Raw genomic sequence first — 21,328 nt, forward strand, 5'->3', positions numbered from 1 at the left:
GTAGGCTCCTTGGGAGTAAGAGTTGGGTTTGTCATCTCCAGTACTCCAAAGGCACATAATAAATGTACGTGAACTCTCACATTTGTAGGCTCTGTGACCCCGGGGCACAATGCTGGTCTCTTGTGATCCTCAGTTTCCTGATTTATAAAATGAGAATGTTAATACTTCTAAGTACCCACTTCACAAGCCTGAAGAACAGTATAAATCTTTATCACACATGCAAAAGAAATGGCTAAAGGAAGAGGAAACTATCAAACATAGAAAGCAGACCATTAGGTTGCTTTTGTAATACTGAACAGCATTAGTGACCCCATTCTGCCTTTATCTACCATTTTGTGAAATTAAATCTCAAAGTCCCCTGATTTTGGAGAAGTTGCAAGATTACTCCCCCTCCCAAGTGTTCCCCAACTTGAAGAATGTCAAAAGCCAACCCCTTTTTCATTTTCTCCTCAGTGTCTCCTGATTGTTCCTCGATCTCCTCAATCTCTCCTCATTGTCTCTCTCTCTCCTCCTCCAGTAAGAAACCAAGCACATTAATCCTTTCATCCTATTTTTCATTCCCTCCAAACTGTATATTAAGCAAGTAAAGACCAAAGTTCAGGGTTCTTGGCTATCAAGAGCATTGAACCTGATTTGTTTTGCAACCAGCCGCCTGCATTGCTAAATAAATTGTCTGGATGCTACTCTGTTTTAATATTTAACACTTCCCTCTCAGGAACACACATTGTTAAATGCAGGTAAGATTTATTTGAGGCAATTGAGCTTAGTACAAAAAACAATTTATCTACAACACTGCTTGGAGGAGAAAGAAAAATGTTATGTCTTGCATTTCCTCCCCACCAAAAACCAGGGAGTTTACTTCCTACTACTATGGAAGGGTTACTACTAGTCTATGCCTCTACACCACCTGGCTTAATTAGCAAAGTAAATTTCTACAAGGAGTAGGGAAGGGTTCATGGAAAGACAAGAATGGATTATTGGTTTGAGTTCAGACACATTCTGGTTACTCAGGGATGAGGTCTAGGGAAGCTATGCTCCTACTTTCTGTTTAAATCCCGACCCTAGGGATGTGAGGGGAAGGTCCATTTCCCCTATCACCTATTAACTAATACTAAGACTGGGGTAGAATGTAGGCAGCTCTGGCCAGCTGGTTTCTTTAAGCTGAGAAAATGATCAGGAAGTATTATAACCGCACTTGCTAAGAGTTAGGTTTTAAATATAAGTGAGCTTTCTGATAATCCTATCAGCTCCTGTCTTCGCCATGGCTGGGGTCTCTAGTTGGTTTCCATCTTCTCTGGAGTTTTCTCTGACTCACCAGAGGTCTGGCCAGATGGAAAAAAGGGTCCCACAAGCCACGTGAGGGGTGTGTTGTGAGTGACATATTCAATCATCTCATCCAGGGACTCTCGGGCCTTGTTGAGCCGCTCTCTGCTCTGGGTCAGGACGCTACTGGAGAGGTCCTGGAAGGACTGGACTCCTGAAAAGGTGGCCCGAAGCTCTTCAATCTGGGTGTGAGCCTGCTGTACCTTGTCCTGGATGTTACTAGGAAGGCCTTGGATACTGGATACAAGCTGTAAGCAGTTACCCTGAAGCTGCTGGGTGACATCCCGGAACATGGTGAGGGTACGAGACTCAACCTGCTGAAGGGAGGGAAAGGTAGGGAAAAGTTAGCCCATTGCCACTGCTACCCAAAAGATTGAAAGACTGACCCCAGATTCTTTAGAAGGGGTGCAGGGGAGAGGAAAGCACCACATATAATACGGGATATAAACACATTATGGTTTGGCAGGATTTTCTTTTTTGTCTTTATTATAAGGTAGAGGTTCTCAACTGTCTTAGTGGTTTGGACCCTTGTGGCATTCTGAGGAAGCCTAAGGAACCCCTTTTCAGACTCATGTTTAAAAAGTACAGAGGTTTATGAACAAAATCAATTACATTTAAATCATAAATCAGAATATTTTAAAAAATGGTGATGACAGGCCCCAGGTTAAGTATCTCTTGGGTAAAGGAAAAATCAGGCAGGCAGAGGAATCTGACCTTTCTTTAGTAATCAACAGGAGAGACACAGAAAACAGATCAGTGTCTCCACTGGATCTGTGACTAAGAAAGACTTCTCTAGCAGTGGTATGAAGGGTGGAATTGAGGGGACAAGAAAGTGGGGGCAGGAAGATGTGTACTAGTAGACACTTACAAGAGATGGTGGGGGAGGAATAATAGGAAATTTAGGTGACTTAGGAACAAAAGAGAAATTAAAATGTATCTTACAGAAATCACTTGCAAGGACCAGGATTTAGGAGACACAATTTTTAATTCTAGCTCCACAATGACTATGTTAAGACCCTGATGTCACACTACAAAACTTTTAAAGATATCTATATTCTAATTTCATCCTGAATATCCCTGTGATGTATTTAGCCTGATTTCATGGGCACATAGGGGTCTCAGGGGATAGATACCATGCTTAGAGTCAGGAAGACTCATCTTCCTGACCTGGCCTCAGACATTTGTTTTATTAGCTGTGCAACCCTGGGCATGTCACTTAATCCACTTTGCCTCAGTTTCCTCATCTATAAAATGAGCTGGAGAAGGAAAATGGCAAACCACTCCAATAGCTTTGCCGAGAAAATCCCAAATGGGGTCACAAAGAGTTGGAGGGGCCTGAACAACAACTGCTGCTGTTATCTCTAAGGAGGAGATTTGACAAAGGCTAACTTGTTTAGAGGTTGCTAGGTCAGAGAATCAGACTTGGATTTTCAACTTTCTGCCCTTAGGAAGGGACCTCTTCCAAAATTACCTTAAGGAGTCCCCAGCCTCAGCTGGAAGTCTTCAAGTGACAAGGTACTTCCCTCAATAATCCTACTGCTTACAATTTTGGTTAAGAAGTCCTTTCTTAACATGTGAAAGTCTGCTTTTCAGTTTGTCCAACCTCAATCCTCAGGAGGTCTAGAAATCTAACATTTTTTAGATGTCAGAATTACCATTTGAAAGCCATGTGAGAAATTCGACTTCCTAAGTTCCACTACAACTTCTCAATGAGAATAGCTTGTTATAGGGATAGTAAGGCAAGAGTGACCTAGATTTGTTGGTCTAGAAGGCTTATTAAAAAAGAATGGAGGGTTATTTTATTAGGTCTCAGTTCTCTCACCTGTAAACTGAGGGGCCTGGATTAGATAGATGATCAAAGACTCCTTTTAATTGGGACATTCTCAGATTCTATGACTTGTTCTTAGCAAACCCATGCTAGTTCCTGGTGCTCATCTTCAGAGGCAAGGGAGAAGTAAGAGAGCAAGGAACAATAAAAAGTAGTGATATAAGAAAAAGATTAAGAAGGTGCTCTTGTGGGTGCCCCAATGGGCAGCTCCATGGTGCAGTGGATATAGGGCCTGGCCTGAAGTCAGGAAAATCCACCTTTGTGAGTTTAAATTTGGCCTCAGACCCTTACTAGCTGGGTGACCGTGGGCAAGTCACTTTAACCCTATTTGCCTCAATTTCCTCAACTGTAAAATGAGCTGGAGAAGGAAATGGTAAACCACTCTAGTATCTTTGTGAAGAAAACCCCAAATGGAAAAGCTCGACAACAACAACAGAAGTTGTGGGCGATCCTACCTCAGGTTTAGCAGCAGCATCACTAGAATCTGTAAGTTCCTTCTGGTTCCAGTTTAGCCACATTTGGTGGAGCTTATCTTGGCCATCAAGCAATTTCTGAACACCACCCTGCTTTACATTTTCAATCTGGAAAAGGGAGAAAGGGAGAAGGTGAGAGAATGAGAAAGAGAGAGAAAACTCCTAAGTACAAAACAACTGGGTAACCAGCAGAGAGAACAGAGAGTACCGCATAAGTCTAAATAGCCTGAAGAACTTTGGAAAAACACAGCAGACCTCCAAGAAGGAGATAGACAATAACAACGCCCTGAAGGGAGCAGAAGCGGGAGAACATTGTACACAGCAACAGCAACATTGTGCGATGATCAGCTATGACAGACTTAGCTCTTCTCAGCAATACAAGGATCTAAGATAGCTCCAAAAGACTCATGATGGAAAATGCCATCCAAGCCCAGAGAAGGAACTATGGAGTCTGAATGCAGGTGGAGGCAGACTATTTCCACTTTTTTTCCTTTCTCATGGTTTTTCCCTTCTGTTCTGATTCTTCTTTCACAACATGACTGATATAGAAATATGTTTAACATAACTGTACATGTATAACCTACATCTGGTTGCTTGCTATCTTGGGGAGGGGGAAGGGAAGGGGAGGAGGGGGGAGAAAAATTTGAAACTCAAAATCTTATAAAAAAAGAATAGCACTTCTTCACATGCAGGAATCTTATCTGAGGCCTTCGTCAATTCCAGGAGATGAGCCCTAGAGTGCTTCTGAGCTACAAAATTACATTATGGACAAGAAGATCCTTGAGGGCAGGAACTGTCTTTTGCCTCTTTTTGTATCCTCAGTGCTTAGCACAGTGCCTGGCACACAGTAGATACTTAATAAATGTTTTTTGATTCAATGATTGATTGAATAGTCTTCTATGTGTGGAAGGTTTAATTTTCTATGATTTAGTTAAAATGATTAATGAAGATGACCTACAGAATCAAATCCATCCTAATGCCTATCGTCTAGCCTCTAGGCTGGGTGGTGAAACCTTACCAAGCTGATGGCCTGAGAGAGCTGAAGAAGAGCCTCTTGGGTATTCTGCTTGGTCTGCTTCAGTTTACCCAAGGAATGCTGGTAGGCCCGTTGGTGGAGCTTGGAGGACAGGGAGCCCAGGCGAACAAAGTAACCCTGTTGCTCCCTCTGCTGCTGGACGGAGGCCATGTCAAATCCTTCTAGGGAGGTAGCAATCTTAGCTGCAGGGAAGAAAGAAGTTCAACATCAATCAATCCACATGTATTAAGGACCCACTATGTGCTGGGCACTGATAGTCCCTGCTCTCATAATCTAATGGGGGAGGCAAGGGATAGCCTCTTCATCTCATGGGGTGAGGCCAGAGTGCATCACCATTAACATGGCTGGAAGGGGAAGAAGTTTTTACAGTCATTTGAAGCAACTTTAAAGGGTCAACTCAATCCGCCAAGTGCCAGATGTGACAAAAAGACAATCCCTTGGGAGATTCTTTTCTATGCAGGGACAGAAGTGTCCCCAGACAAGTAAACACAAAGAAGGAATTAAAAGTTATCAAGAGTAATTTCAGGACGTGGGAAACCTTACAGTGAGAGGTGGTGCGATGATACAACAAAATTCTCATACGCACAGAAGACAGTGAACTATACTTGGAAGTGGGTGAGGGATTCTAAAAGACAGAAAGCAGAAGGGCTTGGGGAGGGGCAGGGGAAGGGGGAGGAGGGTACTTTCTCCCCCACAGCCATAGTTTTAAGCTTCCTGACTTAAGAAGCAGGGCTTACTGCTGATCCATACTCAGAAGCCCCAGCGTCTGGTCAGGTCACAGATTATACAGAATGTCCCCCCGTAGGGCCGATAACTAGAATTGGATAAGCCAATCCTGAGTATGGCAATCAACAGATGGGAAGGTCCAGCTTCTAGTTCCCTCCTTCCCTTCCAGAGTTGGGGTTGAGGGGTGGGATGGGGGAACTATGCTTATGGATACAATGTCACTAAATATTAATTTTTGCTGAACTGCCTTTTCTTTTTAAGTCGTGTTTTAAGTCTTTGTAGGGGAAGGTTACATTTGGAAATGAATGACATAAAAAAGGGACATCAGTAAAAATCAAAGTGTAAGAGAACCCTGACTTCTAGGACCAGCTTGCCTAAATAGCCATGTGATCTTGTAAAAGTCACTTCTTAGGTTTCAGGTTCTTTATCTATAAAATACAAAAGGAAGAAGGTTCTTCCATCAGAATGTACTCCATTCAGTGCCTCTTGGTGTGTAGAGGATGCTGGATAAAGGTGACAGTGTAGGATTTGACCAGTATTACAATACTGGGAAAGGCCTCTCCAAATGCAGAGGGATTTATCAGTAGGAGGAGGGGTCTATCAGGGATAAGCTTTTGGCCAAAGTAACCCAAAAGCAATCTTATTAAGCTGAGGGAAGATGTGATCTGTGGGGGAAGCAATACCTCCTTAGGGAAAGTCATGTATTCAAGTATCAGCAAGGGGCGGTAGAGTTAAAAGATGGTTACTGTGTCATACTAAACATCATAACCTAAGGAGCTTGCCAAAGCCACTGTCATGGGAAACAAAGTAAGTATCAGCAGTGAATTTCAATGAAACGTTGTTACAATCCTAGGATTAACAGATTAAAAGAGGGGAGACAACTTGGAAAAGTCAGCAGCATCAAGAAGGCCTGGGTTCAAATCCTGTGTCTGTCTTAGACTACTACTTATGTGACCCTGGGCAAGTCACTGAAACCTCTTCTAATTCGGGTCAGCTCTAGGACCAAGGAAGAGATGGTTGTGACCCAGGGTGAAATACTTTTCTTCCTGGAAATTTCCTATGGAGGAAATCAGATCCTTTGCCTGAATGTATACAGATCAATGGCTTAGAGGTCAGGGGTAGGATGAGAAATGTGATGACTTAGAGAAATATGTAAAGAAAGTTGGTCAGGATAAATATGCACATTGGATTTTGTTCTTAGTTTCATAATTAGTAAGTTGTGTCTGTTGTTTTATTAACTGGGATTTGTAAACCACCTATATGAAGTTTAAAATGTACAGAGTAAGTGTAAATGTGTTTTTAATATATATACATATATATGTATATATAAATGTAAAGCATATGTTCATTAGCAGGGCTTATGAAATATTGAAAAATATATCAAGAAGTAAAGACTTTAAATTAGTATACTCACAGCGAGCTACCAATCTGCTGCCTAAGCAAGGAAATGAAGTTGTAAATGAAAAGTCTTTTAAGACTGAGTCAATCTACAGAGTGAAACCAATACACTGAATTTTTGAAGAAAGGCTTAGTGATAATATAGTAAATGGTAATGGGGCATAAGGTGGTAATATTTGTGTGTTTGTATTTTAGCTGCATAACAAGGACAGCTAAGAACTAAGACGAATATTAGAAAAAGTTCAGTTTAAATGCATTAGGATTCCATTTCTGGTACATCAAAAGTTACGTCACTGTGATGGAGTACTACTGTGCTCTAAGCCGGGACAGTCCAACCTCAGGTTTTTATTGAAACAACAGACAATACATTTTGATTTGCCATTTTAGTGGGAGCTCTGCGGTACCTCGGCTTCATTTACTAAAGCATTTGTCAACTTCGATGCTTGTAGGCCACATAAATCGCACTGCAAGGCCATATGTGTCACATTTTGGACAGCCCTGCTCTAAGCAACGATGAGCTGGTTTATTTCAGAAAAACATGAAAGGACTTGCAAGAAATAAGGAAGGGTGAAATGAGCAGAACTAAGAGAACGGTGGATACCGTAACAGCGATATCGTTCAAAGAATAACCAAGAATGACTAAGTTATTCTGAGTATTATAAATACTCAAATGAACCACAAAGGACCTATGACGGAAGATGCTAGCCACCTCCAGAGAAAGAACTGAAAGACAGAAGTATGCAAAGTGTGGTTTTACTTAAAATGGACCAAACGAATAAATGAAGTTAAACTTTTTTGAGTTATCTTATAACCATTACTTTGATGCTATTTTCTTGCATTTGAAGGTTGTACTAGGGTGATCAAAATACTAGTGTAATTGAGTGGTGTTAGTGAATCTCAGTGTCTTAAAAAATAATCACAGGAACACATGCCTTGTGAAATCGTGTTTTAAAGAATTTGCTTGTTACTATTTCTGTAGCGGAAAGATAATAAAGATTGCCTGCCTTACCTGTCAAAAAAAGAGAGAGAGAAATGTGAGCCAAAATTCCCCCCAGGGGTTTTAAGAGCTAAAAACAAGTCTGCTTCATAGCCAGCTACTTAATTCCTAAAAGAATCTCCCCAAATCAAGCTAAGGAGGGCAAAAGCTCCTTACCTAGCTCTTCATCTGTCATAGGCAGATAGTTGTCAACCCATTCTTCAGATTTTCCTAACACAGTATCCACACCACTGAGGACCATTTGTCCTACTTTGGAGCCCATAACTGTGTTGACACTGTTGGTCATCATTGATTTGGTCATGTCTACCCCACTCTGGACAGCTCCTCGGGTCATATCCACAGCCTCAGTCACTCTGCTGGCCATAGCATCTTTGGCACCCAAAACTGTACTGGAGACTGCATCCTTGGCACCGGTCACTTTCAAAGATACGAGTTCCTTAGTATCAGCTATAACCTGGAAGGCAGTGTATGAAGTTTAATATTCCTGATTTAGAGCGCCTCTTCTACCACCCAGACCCAAGTAAAGACAACTAGGCCGCTTAAAGCTCCTGCCTCCCCAGCATCCACAGCTACTGAAGACCCCAAAAAGACTTCTTGCCACCAACATCCATTACCAAATGGCATTATCAAATGGTTCTGAATCATCTGAAACTGATGTGGTTTTATTAACAAAAAGGCCATTAGATGTATTACTATAGTCTCTTGGTGGGGAAGGGGGTTGGTCCTTCCACATGCAATCTATGTCACCTTACTCCCCTATTAGAATGTAAGAGCAGGTACAGTTTTACTTTTTATTGGAATTCTCAGTAGTTATCACAGAACTCTGCCTAGAGTAAGGAAGGGCTTACTAAATGCTTTCTCATTCATTGAGGTCAAATGTTTCTCTGCTAGCTCCACCTGCAAGATAGCCACTGGTGAGCAGTCCTTGCTTAGACCAGGGCTTCTTAAACTTTTTCCACTGGCGACCTGTTCAGCACTTCTTAAATGGTGGGTTGAGACCCCCACCATGTAAGAAGTGCTGGGCCTTAGACAACCTCATTCCAATGGTTTTCAGCCCTAGTAGATTACCTTTTAGTCTTGTTTACTTCTATAGGTAAGTAGATACCAAGGCAGAGTCCTGTAAGTAGGAGGTAAGAACACCACTGAAATTCTTCAAGACTGGAGTCTTGCTCCATTTGGTATAACTTTAAGGGAAGCGAACAGACATTCACTCAGTACTAACTATATGCCAGGCATTGTTGTAACTGCTTTACAAATATGATCTCATTTCATCCTCATATCATTGTCCCCATTTTACAGTTAAGGAAACTAAGGCAGATGGTGGTAAAATGACTTGTCCAGTCACACGGCTAGTATGTGTCCGACGTCATATCTGAACTCAGGTCTTCCTGACCCTAGGCCCAGCACTCTAATATAAATAAATATTTATATAAAATGAAGCATAATGATTTTACACATATAACTGATATCATATTGCTTGCCTTCTCAGTGGGTAAAGGAGGGGTTGGGAGGGAAAGAATTTGGAACTCAAAATTTATTTTATTTTTTTTTTTGCTTAGATACAGTATATAATTCTTTAGGGCTCATATTTACTTAACTACATACATTCATGTTCATTGTTGTTTACATACCAAAAAAAAAGATTTTAGGGGCAGCTAGGTGGCACAGTGAGTAGAGTACCGGCCCTGGAGTCAGGAGGACCTGAGTTCAACACAGCCTCAGACACTTGACACACTTACTAGCTGTGTGACCTTGGGCAAGTCACTTAACCCCAACTGCCCTGCCTTCCTCCCTCAAAAAAATAAAATAAAAGATTTTTACTAAATATGTATTTGACAGCAGTAATAAAATTCAGATAAGAGGTTTTTGTTTTTTTACTCTTTTTTAAATTTATTTTTTATTTTTAGTTTACAATACTCAGTTCCACAAGTTTTTGTGGAACTCAAAATTTAAAAAGAAAAGAATGCCAAAAATAAATAACAAATTTCAAAAAAAATAAAAACATGTAAAAAATAAAATGAAGCATAAAAATATGGCAAGATATGAAGGGTTATTACATAAAGAGATCTGCAGAATGATCACTAGGTATATACACTTTCTCCACTGTGTGGAGAAACACCTCCAACTTGAAATAAATATTTGTTGGTCAGTTGTGCCATTGTTGCGCCACCTAGTGGCTGCTTTAAATGTTACAGATCTCTCCTCAATGGTGTTTTTGCTTGATCCTCCCCACCCCTAGCATAGCCTGATCTGGTAGGGTAGAAGCCTCTGTCCAAGGTTAGCAGTACAGTACAGCAGAAAATACCAACTGGGAGTTGGAAGTGCTAAGGCTGAATTCCAGGCCTGAACATTAGTTGAGTAAAACCAGTCCCTCATAAGCACTGGAGCGTGGAGACAAAGACACAATTTAATACTGTTGGTCCTTGGGGAGGCTACATTTTACTCTGAGGACAGTGAGGGGAGGGAGAACGAAGTATTTGTAGCCAGGTGTATATATAGAGAGATAGTAAACAAAGCATGTGTGGGAGAATAAAAGGTAAACAATCACATGATTCCAAATGAGCAATAAAGAATACTACTCACCTCATGACAGAGATGGTAGACTAAGATGAGGAGCAAGGAATGCAGTTTTTGGATGTGGCCAGCATGGAAACGCGTTTTCCCTGACTGTGTATCTATGAAACAAGGGCTCTATCTTTCTTTCTAGTGCGTGGGGTGAATTGGGAAGGAGAAAAGTAATAAATGCTTCATAACTAAAAAAATTAAATTAAATTTAAACTTAAACATTTACATTTTTAATTTTTTTAAGTTAAAATTTTTTTTTTAAATGTTTGTTGAATTGGACTGGAAAAAAAGGAACTAGGAATTCAAGAAGGTGGCCACGTGGGATAGCATTCCAGGCACAGGGTTGGTCAGTATAAAGGCACAGAAATAAAGATAGAATGTCGTGCCCTTCAGGGTTTGGAGCAAGGAGGCCTAGTAGTTGGCTTGAGATTAAGAGTTCAAGAGGGTAGAGAATGTAGGTCTAGGAAGTTAGAGCCAGAGGAATTTGAATGACCTGGTTAGATCAATGCTTTAGAAATATTTGGCAGAGGTGTGGAGGACAGATGGGAGAGGGGAGAGCCTTGCAATAATCCAGGTGAAAGGTGCTGAGGGCTTGAATTAGGGTGGAGGTATCCGGTGAACAGTGTCATGCCATTTGAGTCTGTTTTATCTGGCACACAGTAAGCCCTTAAGAAATGATCTTTCATTCACCCATTGTCAAATGGGGAGAAACAATCTTTCCTTCCAGAGTTGGAGTAAGCCTTCAAGTATTAACCCAGTTCTGGGTTTAAAGCAGAGTTTGAGTAAGAACCTAGCTCTTCTGGCCCCATGGTCCAGGAAAGATGGAAAGCTGGGAAACTTATCTACCTTCTCACTTGGCTGCTGAAGAATTGGCAGTTTCTCTTCCAGTTTGTCCAGTCCTTTATGAGCATACTCACTGGCTGATGCAACTGGCAGAGGGTGAGGAAGAAAAAGGAGAGGCTCAACATTAGCAACAAGTTTGAACTGACGCTAAAAGCTTCCACTAAAGACCCCCTTTGATTCTTCCTGGCATGGAGGTGACCTTGGATTCTCAGAAGCTAGGCCCTGCCAGCGCTCATCTTCTGAAGGCATTCTAAGCGCCAGCTGTCCCAGCCAATCACCAGGCTAGCTAAGTTCTGAAAATCACCAGTTTAACCTTGGGCTACTGTGTTCCCCCTCCCCGTCCCTGCCTTCACAGAAACTCTGAAGGCTGAATAGGACATCAGAGACCTTGACATGATCAAATCAGACCCCTTAAATAATAAGACCCCATAGGACTTGCTAGCTGGTATTCTCAATGACGACATCCTGACATGGTCTAAAACCCAGACTGTTAGATTACAACAGAATTAAGGGTGGCTTCCTATTATTACCCAAGAGGAAGTTGCAATGTTTCTTTCTAATGAGCTGTCCTCGGGCCATTACTCACTCTGTGGCTCCAGTTTAGATAGGAGTGGCTGGGCCCCACTGACGGCGGCAGCGGCGAGAGTCTTTGCCCCTTGTTCAGCGAGGTCACACACAGACTTGACGTAAGGGTAGTTTTCCTTAGTGGACTCATAAGCTGCAGACACCATGTCACAGGTGGAACTGACGAGTGGCATACTGACCACCCTGTTGACTACACTCTGACACAGAAAAGAGAAACGTCAAACTGGCTGTAAATCAAAGCACCATAGTACAGGAGAGAGAGAGAGAAACTGAAAGAGAGACAGAGACAGAGAGATAGAGAGACAGAGAGAAAGGGAGGGGAAGGGAGAGAGTGAGAGAGCGGATAGGGAAATGGATGGAGAAAGGGGAAGAGGAAGAAGGGAGAGACAAAAAGGAGAGAGAGAAAGAAAAAGAGCATAATAGACTTCATTGTAAACTACGTTCAAAGCCTACATCAACCCTTTACCAGCTGCGTAGCTAGGGGCAGGTCCCTTCTCCCAGTCACCCAGGTCTTTTGCTCTAGGTTTCTGATGATTAAAGAGAGCCTTGTAATGGTTGCAGTTTCTTTTAGAGGTCTGGCACCCCCTTCTAGACTTGCCTCACTCAAAAAAGGTCAACTCTATAAGGGATCTTAGTCAAGCCCTTCATTTCACAGAATAAGGAATGGAGGTAAGAGAAGGAAAGGAAACTGTCCCAAGTTAGAGTCAGTGTCTAAGCCAAGCCAGTAATCTTTTTTGCCAGACTAAGTTTTTCCCTACTTCCAAATTTCTCCCATTACTCCCTTTAGCCTTCTTTCACACTGGCCTTTTAGTACCTGTGTTTAGACTATGTTGGGGCCGGGGAGTTACTGTGAAATTAAGGCCATTGAATGTATTTTTCTGCCAAGCTAAAGCTCATCAAAAGCAAGGATCATCCTATTTCTCTAACCTACCCTTTCTTCCCAGCTAACATGCCAGTCTCCTCATACTCGATTTGGGAAAGGAAGGGACAAAGCATTTATTAAGTATCTACCAGGCAGCTAAATGGCTCAGTGGATAGACTGCTGGGCCTTGAGCCAGGAAAACCTGAGTTCAAATCTGGCCTCAGATATTCAGTAAGCTGTGTGACCCTGGACTAGTCCCTTAATCCTGTTTTCCTCAGTTTCCTTATCTGAAAATGAGCTGGAGAAAGAAAATGGCAAACCAGTCCAGTATCTTTGCCAAGAAGACTCCATGGACGGTATTGGGGTTCTGTGGTCCACAAGGTCACAAAGAGTCAGACATGACTGAACAACAAATGTGCTAGGCACTGTGCATTTGTAAAATATAAAAAACTTTACAAATATTAATCTCCTTTGATCCTCATAATGACCCTGGGAGGTAGATGCTATATTATTCCCATTTTTGAGAAAAGTGAGGCAGACAGAGGTTAAGTGACTTGGCCAGGGTCACATAGCTGCTAAGTATCCGAGGCTAGATTTGAACTCGGGTCTACCAGACTCCAGTCGTAGTGCTTGATTCAGTGCTATCTAGCTAGGCTGGCCACTCCATCTCCCATCACCTCCCACTGCCTTTACACTGGCTATCACCCCTACCTGGAATGCTTTCCCCTTCCTCATCTCTGCTTCTTAGCTTCCTTTAGAATTCTGGTCAAATCTTACCTTCTTCTGAGGTAACCTTCCATCTTGTATGTACCTAGTTATTTACATGTTGTATCCCTCATTAGAATACAAGCTCCTTGAGGGTCAAGGTTTTTTTTCCCTTTGCCTTTCTTTGTATTCCCCACACCTAGCACATAATGAATGCTTGACCATAACATCTGGTATTGGCAGGTTATTCTGTGACTCTAGGATACCCTGTGACCTCTGAGAACAGCTTTGGGTTTTTTTTGTTTGTTTCCAGCCATCCCTTGCTGCATATGTAATAGGATTATCCCTCCTCCTCAGGGAAAATCAAAGCAGCTCAATCATTCTTTAGGAAATAAGCTTCCTAATATTTCCATTCCCAACACTGCCATCTAAGGCGGACTGGAGACCAGAGAAGGCTAACTGGTTAAGCAGAATCAAGCATCTACATGGTTATGAAGCTCTCTCTACAACACTCCTGTGAGGTAAGGCATCCTGGTATCATACCCATTTTACAGGTGGGGTGGGGTGGGGCAAGAGGCTGAAAACCAAATGACTCAGGGCCCACAGAGGATAAATAGCACAGCTGGACTTTGTACTTGGGTCTCCCGACACAGAACCAGAAGATCCTATTCCATCCCAGCTACCTAATCCATAGTTCTTTTTGCTCCCTGATTCTGGGTCTAGGTATCCAGCATAGCTGGAGATGGAAGCAGTTTCCCCTCCCTCCCGCCCTTCATGTTTCCTATCTAGAAGTATTGCCATCTCAGATTGGCACCACTTTGCACCTGGTTCTCAGGAGGGTCATACCTGCTGCACTGGCTCCCCAGCAGCTGGGTCATTGGCTCCGCTCTCAATTTCACTGGAAGACATCTTCAGAGTAAACGGCACTAGAAACCAAAGAGACACAGTTGCTGCCCTATGGATCTATCAGATGGCTAAAGTCCAGCACCACGTAGGAGGTGGGCAGAGGTCAGCCCAGCTGGGGCTGCTTCTACCCTCTGCCTGGTTTCTTAAGGGCACCTGAAAACAGGTAGATGTCATTCAAATGTAGATGCACCTGACTACATTCTGTGAGGCCCTAGCTCTTAGGCAGACAGTGCTATGGCTCTTGTACACTCCAGACTTAAGATTTCCAGAAGCATGGAGATGACAATATAACTCAGTAAAGTGGCTTCCGTCTACGTGGGTGGACACAGCTTAACTAGCTAGTTCTCCAAGCAGACCCACCCCAAAAAGGAGCCAGTGTGGAGAACTCCTACTTCCAAAGCAGTAGCCAATATATTCCCATTGGACTCTTACCAGCCATCCCAATAAGGCAGATGGCACAAGCAAGGGCCCCTACTTTATCAAGAAAAGAGGTATATTGTCCAGGGTCACGTGGCCAATAATTAGCTGAGCAGGATCTGAACTATGGTCCTAAGAACCATAGAGGTGGCCTGACACTCTGCCCTGATAAAGATGATATTGCTCCTCTGCCCCCTCCTTCTGCCCCAGGGTAAAAGCCTGGTTTGTCCAGGTGGGAAGGGTGGCACCTTCCTTTAGCCTGAAGGCACAGGTTGAGATTTACGAGAACCCCACACCCCACTTCTGTCTCTTTGCTGGGTACCCATCCACCTCGACGCCATATAACCACAGGAGGTCACTTAAAGGTGTTTACTGTATCTGAACATTCCCTGTGAACATGCAAGGCACAGCCTGAGTCTTCCCTCAAGGAGTCCTTCCTAGAAAAGAATGAATGAAGGACAAGAATCCTCTCTGAGAAGTGCTCTAAATTGCCACCCACTTCCAGTGCCAGTTTCTGAATTTGGCTCCTGCCTCTGATCCCATCATTCAAAGCTGGCACTCCTATGGGGGTGTAGCCCCCACCCCCAACACACACACACACACACACACACACAGAGAGGAAAGGGGAATGAGGAGTGGAGAAGGGAACTGTATGTTCAATTAGGTACTACCATGTATCAGTAGTACCAGCTACAGAAGGGTCAGCTGTATGAAGGAGGTCTGGTAAAGTGTAAAGCATTTTCCAAGTGCCCATTAGGTCGGCTGGCTATACACCAAGAGCTGGGGATGATCTCAGGGTGGTTTGTGAGGTGGGGGAAGAGAAGGTTAAGACCCAGGCTTGGATGGGTTGTAATCTGCAATCTTGGGAAGTTGGGAAGGGCACTTGTGCAATGTCCACATCAGAGGAGATCACAGATTCAGTGAATTATTGAGGTAATGCCCAAGTCATGGCCCATATCCAACCATCACCTGTATTTCCAAAAATCCTCAATGATTTGCCAATAACAACAATAACAGTGCCCAAAATTTGGAGTCAAAGGACCTGGGTTCAAATCTTGTCTCATGTTTATGACCTGAGTGATCGTGGGGGCCTTAGTTTCCTCATCTGTAAACTAAAGGGATTCTTTCCAGTACTCCTACGGTAGGAATAAAGGAACCATTTTTCAATCTTTATTCTCCCTGACTCATCCTTCCACTTTCCTGATTCAGAAGCCAAATCCGCATTTTCGGGTCACTACCCCATCCTGGGGCCCAACTACATCCTGTTGGAGGTCAATCCTCCTGGAAAGGAATTCAATTCAAGCAGTTATTGAGAGGATAGAGAACTTGAAGTGAAAGCCCAACTAAGGGCTAACCAAGCCTCACATTTTCTGACTGGTCTGTGGGTAGGAAAGATTCAACTTACAGCTTCTGTAAGTGTGTTAAGGGGGGGAGGGAAAGAGAAAAAGGAGGTGGTTTCATAAGCTGGTACTGAGCTCTAAGCTTTATAGGTATCAGCCCCACCTCCCCCAACCCCATATCTATTTGAAGTAAAGGGGTGGGGGGGCCTGCCCTTCCCCAATAGGCTGTGAGTAAGACTTGTGACCTTTCCCTCTGTTAAAGGGAAGCCATCACAACCTAATTCTGACAGGCTATAAATATATCTGGATTCAGAAGGAGGAGAAGAAACTTTTCTTTGAATTCAACTAACATGAAGAGCCCATGTAAGGGACTAAAAGAATACAGTTAGGGGGCAGATAGGTGGCACAGTGAGTAGAGCAGGGGGCAGCTAGGTGGTACAGTGGGTAGAGCACCGGGCCCTGGAGTCAGGAGGACCTGAGTTCAAATCCAGCCTCAGACACTTGACACATGTACTAGCTGTGTGACCTTGGGCAAGTCACTTAACCCCAATTGCCCTGCCAAAAACACAAAAAAAGTACAGGTAGTACTTTTATGGTATATTATTCATATGGAAACTCTAGAATGGTTTTGGTTGGAAACACTGCTTTGACCACTGAGGTCAGTGGTTCATTCTCTAACCAAGATCTCAGTTATAAAGGGAAACAGAGAGGCCTCTATGGCTTAGGGCAGCCTTCACCAAGGGTCTTCACTCAAGCAAATGAGGGTTCCTAGAACCAACACTAGGGGCAGCTAGGTGGCTCAGTGGATAGAGTGCTAGGTCTTCCTGAGCTCAAATCTAGCCTCAGACATTGTGTTTCCCTGGGCGTCATTTAACCCTGTTTGCCTCAGTTTCCTCATCAGGAAATGGCAAACTGCTCCAGTACCTTTGCCAAGAAAACCCCAAAAGAGATCAGACATAACTGATAAAACAACTGAACCACAGAACCAATACAGGACCCTAGACTTAAAGCTAAAAGGGTCTCCACAGATGACTTTAAAAGCCTTTAGAAGACCTGAAATTGTCTAATTTGTCTCTTTTGTTTTACAGATGAAAAAGAGAAGGCCAAGAAAGTGTGGCTTGCCCAAGGGACAGCCCACACAGCTGGTATGCAGGCAGGATTTGAACCCAGGTGGCAGAGCTCCAAATCCCATTCTTTCTACTTCAGCAAGGTGACTCCAGATTTGTTGAGGTCATCTAGCCCCAGCCCCTTCTTATTGGGGAAGCCAACCATAAAACTTGAGTGGGGCCCTAAAATCTTCCGCCTCAAGGGGGCCTGGTGCCTCTGTTAATACTCTCCATCCCGCACCTTCAAGTCTGGCTCACACCGGTTGGGATTTTACTCTGCTCAACTCCACCCTTCAGTAGTTGAGTTGCAAGGAATGAAACACCCTGGAACCACGTGCTAATGGTAGAAGAGTGGAAGGAATAACGGGGGTCACCGAGACCCTCCTTCAAGCCCCAGGTGAAGGCTTGCCCTCCAATACTCGACTAAGGAAGGGCAGTGAGACAGCTTAGAAAGGATGCAGGCCACCATCGAAGTGGGGAAATACCCTCTCTCCCTCCTGCCCTCCTTTCTCATAAGGAGCCTGGAGAAGTCAGCAGGCAGGCTCAAAGGCAAAATATGTCTATTTCTTTGGTGGGGCCCTCACCTCAAACGTGGCATTGAAGGCCATGAACAATGGGGGGGGGGGTAAACTGCCCAGGGGACTGGTTCATAGCTTTCTCAACAATGTACCCTGCACCCCGCCCACTTTTACCCAGGAAATTGAGATGGAGAGGCGGCCTCCCAGCCCCACGCTCTAAGGAGGTGCGGGTCGGGGGGTGGGGGGGTGGTGAGGGTATGTGGACGAACTCCTAGGAAAGGCAGAACAAGGAGAGGGGTGGCGATAGTGGGTTTGGCCTGTGACTCAAGCGTGCTTTCTGCCCCATACCTAGGCACGCGGGGCATCGGCAAAGAAAGCCAGGCCCTAGATCAACGATTAACCTTTCACCCAAATCCACAGGCACCCAAAGTAAGCCACGCCTGGCCTGGGAGGCAAACTAGACCCCTCCTCCACCTTCTCTCAGACCCCTCCTCCACCTTCTCTGGCACGCACCCCACCCCCACCCCCCATTTCACTTACCCCAGGAAAATGTTCGGTCTTGGGTCGATGTTGATCCCCAAGTACTATCCACCCGGCGGAGTAGCAAAGAGATATGGGCGGAATTCTGCAAACTCAACCTGGATCAGTCAGAACTCCTGCTTGTCCGGATCAATCGGAACTCCAACTTGGCCGGGTCACGAGCGGAGGGACTTTTAAAGTAGTTCTGGAGGAGACGCCTGATGGACAGGACCTAGGAGCGAATCTGGAATCGGGGCCTTCCCCACGCCAGCCAATGGCGAGTTCGGGACGGTTAGAATGTTGCAACTTGTGGAGGTGGTGGCGGCTCTGTCCCGAGACTCGGTGACGGGGCGGGGCTGGGCCGGGTGGGGCAGGTTAGGTTGAGGATGGGGGCGCACTCTGCCGCAGCACCAGAGCATGCTTTCAATGACCCCTTAGCAGGTTTTGTCTGGTGAGCAGGTGAGCTAATTTCCGACTTGGGGAGGAGGGCATACTGCTTTCCCCGCCCCGTGCCTCGACTTCCCCTCGGTGGCCTGCCAGTGAGTACTAGTACCAACTCCTCCAGCCGACAGGCCCAGCTGCCAAAGAGGCACCTTCACTACGTTACCCTTTTTACCCAGTCACAGCCCGGGCTACTTGTCACCTTTCTTCCGTATGGCCTTCTCGTCAGCTGGCATCTGTTTGGGGAAAGGTGAATGACCGAGTGGAGCGATTTAATACTATGTGTTCACTCATCTCTGTTGGCAGCTTATTGCCCCACCACACTGTGAGCAGGGGCTGATCTTAATTAAACTTTGCGTCACTACCCTCTCTCCCCTCCACCCGCCTCCCTATGGAGCTTCGTACACAAGACTCTTCCCACAGTAGGTGCTCGATAAATGTTGAATGAATGAGGTTGTCCTTGTAGCGGGAGTGAAAGAAGCAGTCCGAGGGCCTGAGTTCAAGTGCCAGCTTTGCCACTTACTACCTAAGCAATAATAACAGCTGGCATTTACATTTAAGACTTGCATGGTATCTTACCAATACCTAGGTGCCGGGGATACAAAAACAAGAAAAAGTCCCTCTCCTCAAAGCGCTTATGTATCCAAGTATATCCAGAATAAATACAAATCATGCAGTTAAAGGCAAGGAAGATGTAGCCTGAGCTTCACCTTGAAGGGAGTAAACAAACATATGAGGTATCGATGAGGGGAAAGAACAACTAGGTGAAACCACATTTGAACTCAGGAAGGTGAGTATTTCTGATTCCAAACCCAGAACACTAACCACTCTACCACCCAGCTGTCCAGGAATCAAGACGACCTGAGTTAAATCTGGCCTCAGACATTTAGTAGCTGTGTGACCCTGGGCAAGCCACTTAACCCAGTTTGCCTCATTTTCCTAATCTGTACAATGAGCTGGAGAAGAAAATGGCGAACCACTCCAGTATCTTTGCCAAGAAAACCCCAAAAGGAGGACCTGAGTTCAAATATGACCTTAGATACTTGACACATTTACCAGCTGTGTGACCTTGGGCAAGTCACTTAACCCCAATTGCCCTGCCTTCCCCCCCCCTGCAAAAAAAAAAAAGGACTATATTTAGAGAGGCAGCAGAGGAAAGTACAGTGGTATTAAACTCAAATAGGAATGGATTCCTGCAGTTGCAAATTGACTTAGAAAACCACAAATTAACATTATGCTATCTTATATTTTATTTATTTTGTTAAACATCTCCCAATTACATTTTAATCTGGTTATGACCCACTAGGGAGTTCTGTGGGAGGCATGGGGAGATGGGGTGAGGCAGAGTTTAACATCTCTGGTATAGTGGATAAAATGCTGGGCTTGTCCTGTGAACATGCAATTGAATTCCATCTTCAACACTTTCTAAAACTATGTGGTCTCTGGTAGGTCATACTTAATTGCCCAGAATCTTACTTCCTTAATCTGTAAAACGGGAATAATTATGCTTATAGTGTTAGCCACAGAGGTTTGTAAGGATTAAATGAGATAACGTATGTAGAATGCTTTGTAAATCATAAAGTATTATGTGTCAGCAATAATTATAATTAAGGCTTGATATTAGGTACTAGTGATATGAAAAATGGAATAAAATACAGTTCCTCTACTAAGGGAGCTTAGCATCCAGCAGGTAGGGGGTGAAGATGAGGAATAGATACAAATAATTATAATACAAGCTAGGAGAAGTCATAGTAGCTTAAGAGTTTGGGGAAGGAAGACAATCCCAAAGGATTTATAATGAAAAATGCTGTCTGCCACCTGAGGAGGAGCTGTTGTCTTCTGAATTCAGACCAAAGCATACTCTTTCTTAGTTTCTTTTTCCTTCCTTCCTTCCTTTGACTTTTCTTGCACAAAATGACTAATATGGAAATATTTTACGTAATTGTACATGTATAACCTGTATCAAATTATTGTGGTTTCAGGATGGGTGGTGGAGGTCGTCTCAGGGAATTTAGACTCAGACCACCTCTAATCACAGTAAAGGTATTTATTGAGGGTGATGCTCTCCAGTGGGCTGAGTTCCAAGAGGAACCAGCAACTTTAGTAAGACAAGACAGGGAGTTTTATAGTGTAATGATGCTATTATGCAGCAGAAATTATGAATATTAAAAAGGCAGGAGAGGTTTGTCAAGGGATTAGGTAATAGGGGGGTGGTCCTGGCCTTGGTGGAACTGTGCATGTAATTATCCATAATGTGTACCAAAAAGCTCAAGGGGTGGGGCATGTATGTATGATAGTGATGCTATAATAAGGCTGTCTACATCATAAGTTCACCTAAAGGACAACTTTTGCTTTTACTTCATAGGTACCTACTTAGGGGAAGTCCCTTCTATTGTTTTGGGGTCCACATCCTATTTGGGCATCCTGGTTGGTGCTGCTTTCTGATTGGCTGGCTATTATGGTCCTATCTAAGACGAGATGGATGTGGTTGTGGCTGCTGTTTCTATGGGAAATATGAAGAATGGGTCTGGGGGCAGTGACTGGCTAGAGGCAGTGGCTAGCATTCCATCCCATGGATATGCCTGCTGCCCTAGTGGCACATGACTTCACAGACATAGCTGCTGTTCTAGTGAGGCAGTGAGGCATATATGAGGAAGTTAGGATACTGAGTTGGGGGAGGGGGCAGTAGCTACATAGAGAAAGTGGCTATTTTGAATGTAGGGGTAGGGGCTAGCTAGGG

At 44.0% G+C, this 21,328-nt stretch overlaps 1 protein-coding gene across 2 annotated transcripts; it reads right to left on the reverse strand.

Moving 5' to 3' along the window:
• Window positions 1–727: 727 nt before the first annotated feature.
• PLIN3 (perilipin 3) lies at window positions 728–18,362 on the reverse strand. 2 transcript variants are annotated; one of them, XM_036768454.1, is made up of 8 exons: window positions 18,169–18,362; window positions 14,188–14,267; window positions 11,776–11,971; window positions 11,193–11,275; window positions 7,938–8,235; window positions 4,643–4,842; window positions 3,607–3,732; window positions 728–1,640 (listed from the first exon to the last, which is right to left on the reverse strand). In XM_036768454.1, exons 2-8 carry the CDS (start codon window positions 14,248–14,250, stop codon window positions 1,275–1,277), a joined length of 1,332 nt encoding a protein of 443 aa, XP_036624349.1. In that variant the 5' UTR covers window positions 14,251–14,267; window positions 18,169–18,362; the 3' UTR covers window positions 728–1,274. The 2 variants fall into 2 exon arrangements, with proteins under 2 accessions (XP_036624349.1, XP_036624357.1); XM_036768462.1 differs by having other exon boundaries at window positions 728–1,637; window positions 18,169–18,354.
• Between the last annotated feature and the right edge of the window lie 2,966 nt (window positions 18,363–21,328).

This window comes from Trichosurus vulpecula, chromosome 1 (assembly GCF_011100635.1).
Source record: "Trichosurus vulpecula isolate mTriVul1 chromosome 1, mTriVul1.pri, whole genome shotgun sequence".
Classification (NCBI taxonomy): domain Eukaryota; kingdom Metazoa; phylum Chordata; class Mammalia; order Diprotodontia; family Phalangeridae; genus Trichosurus; species Trichosurus vulpecula.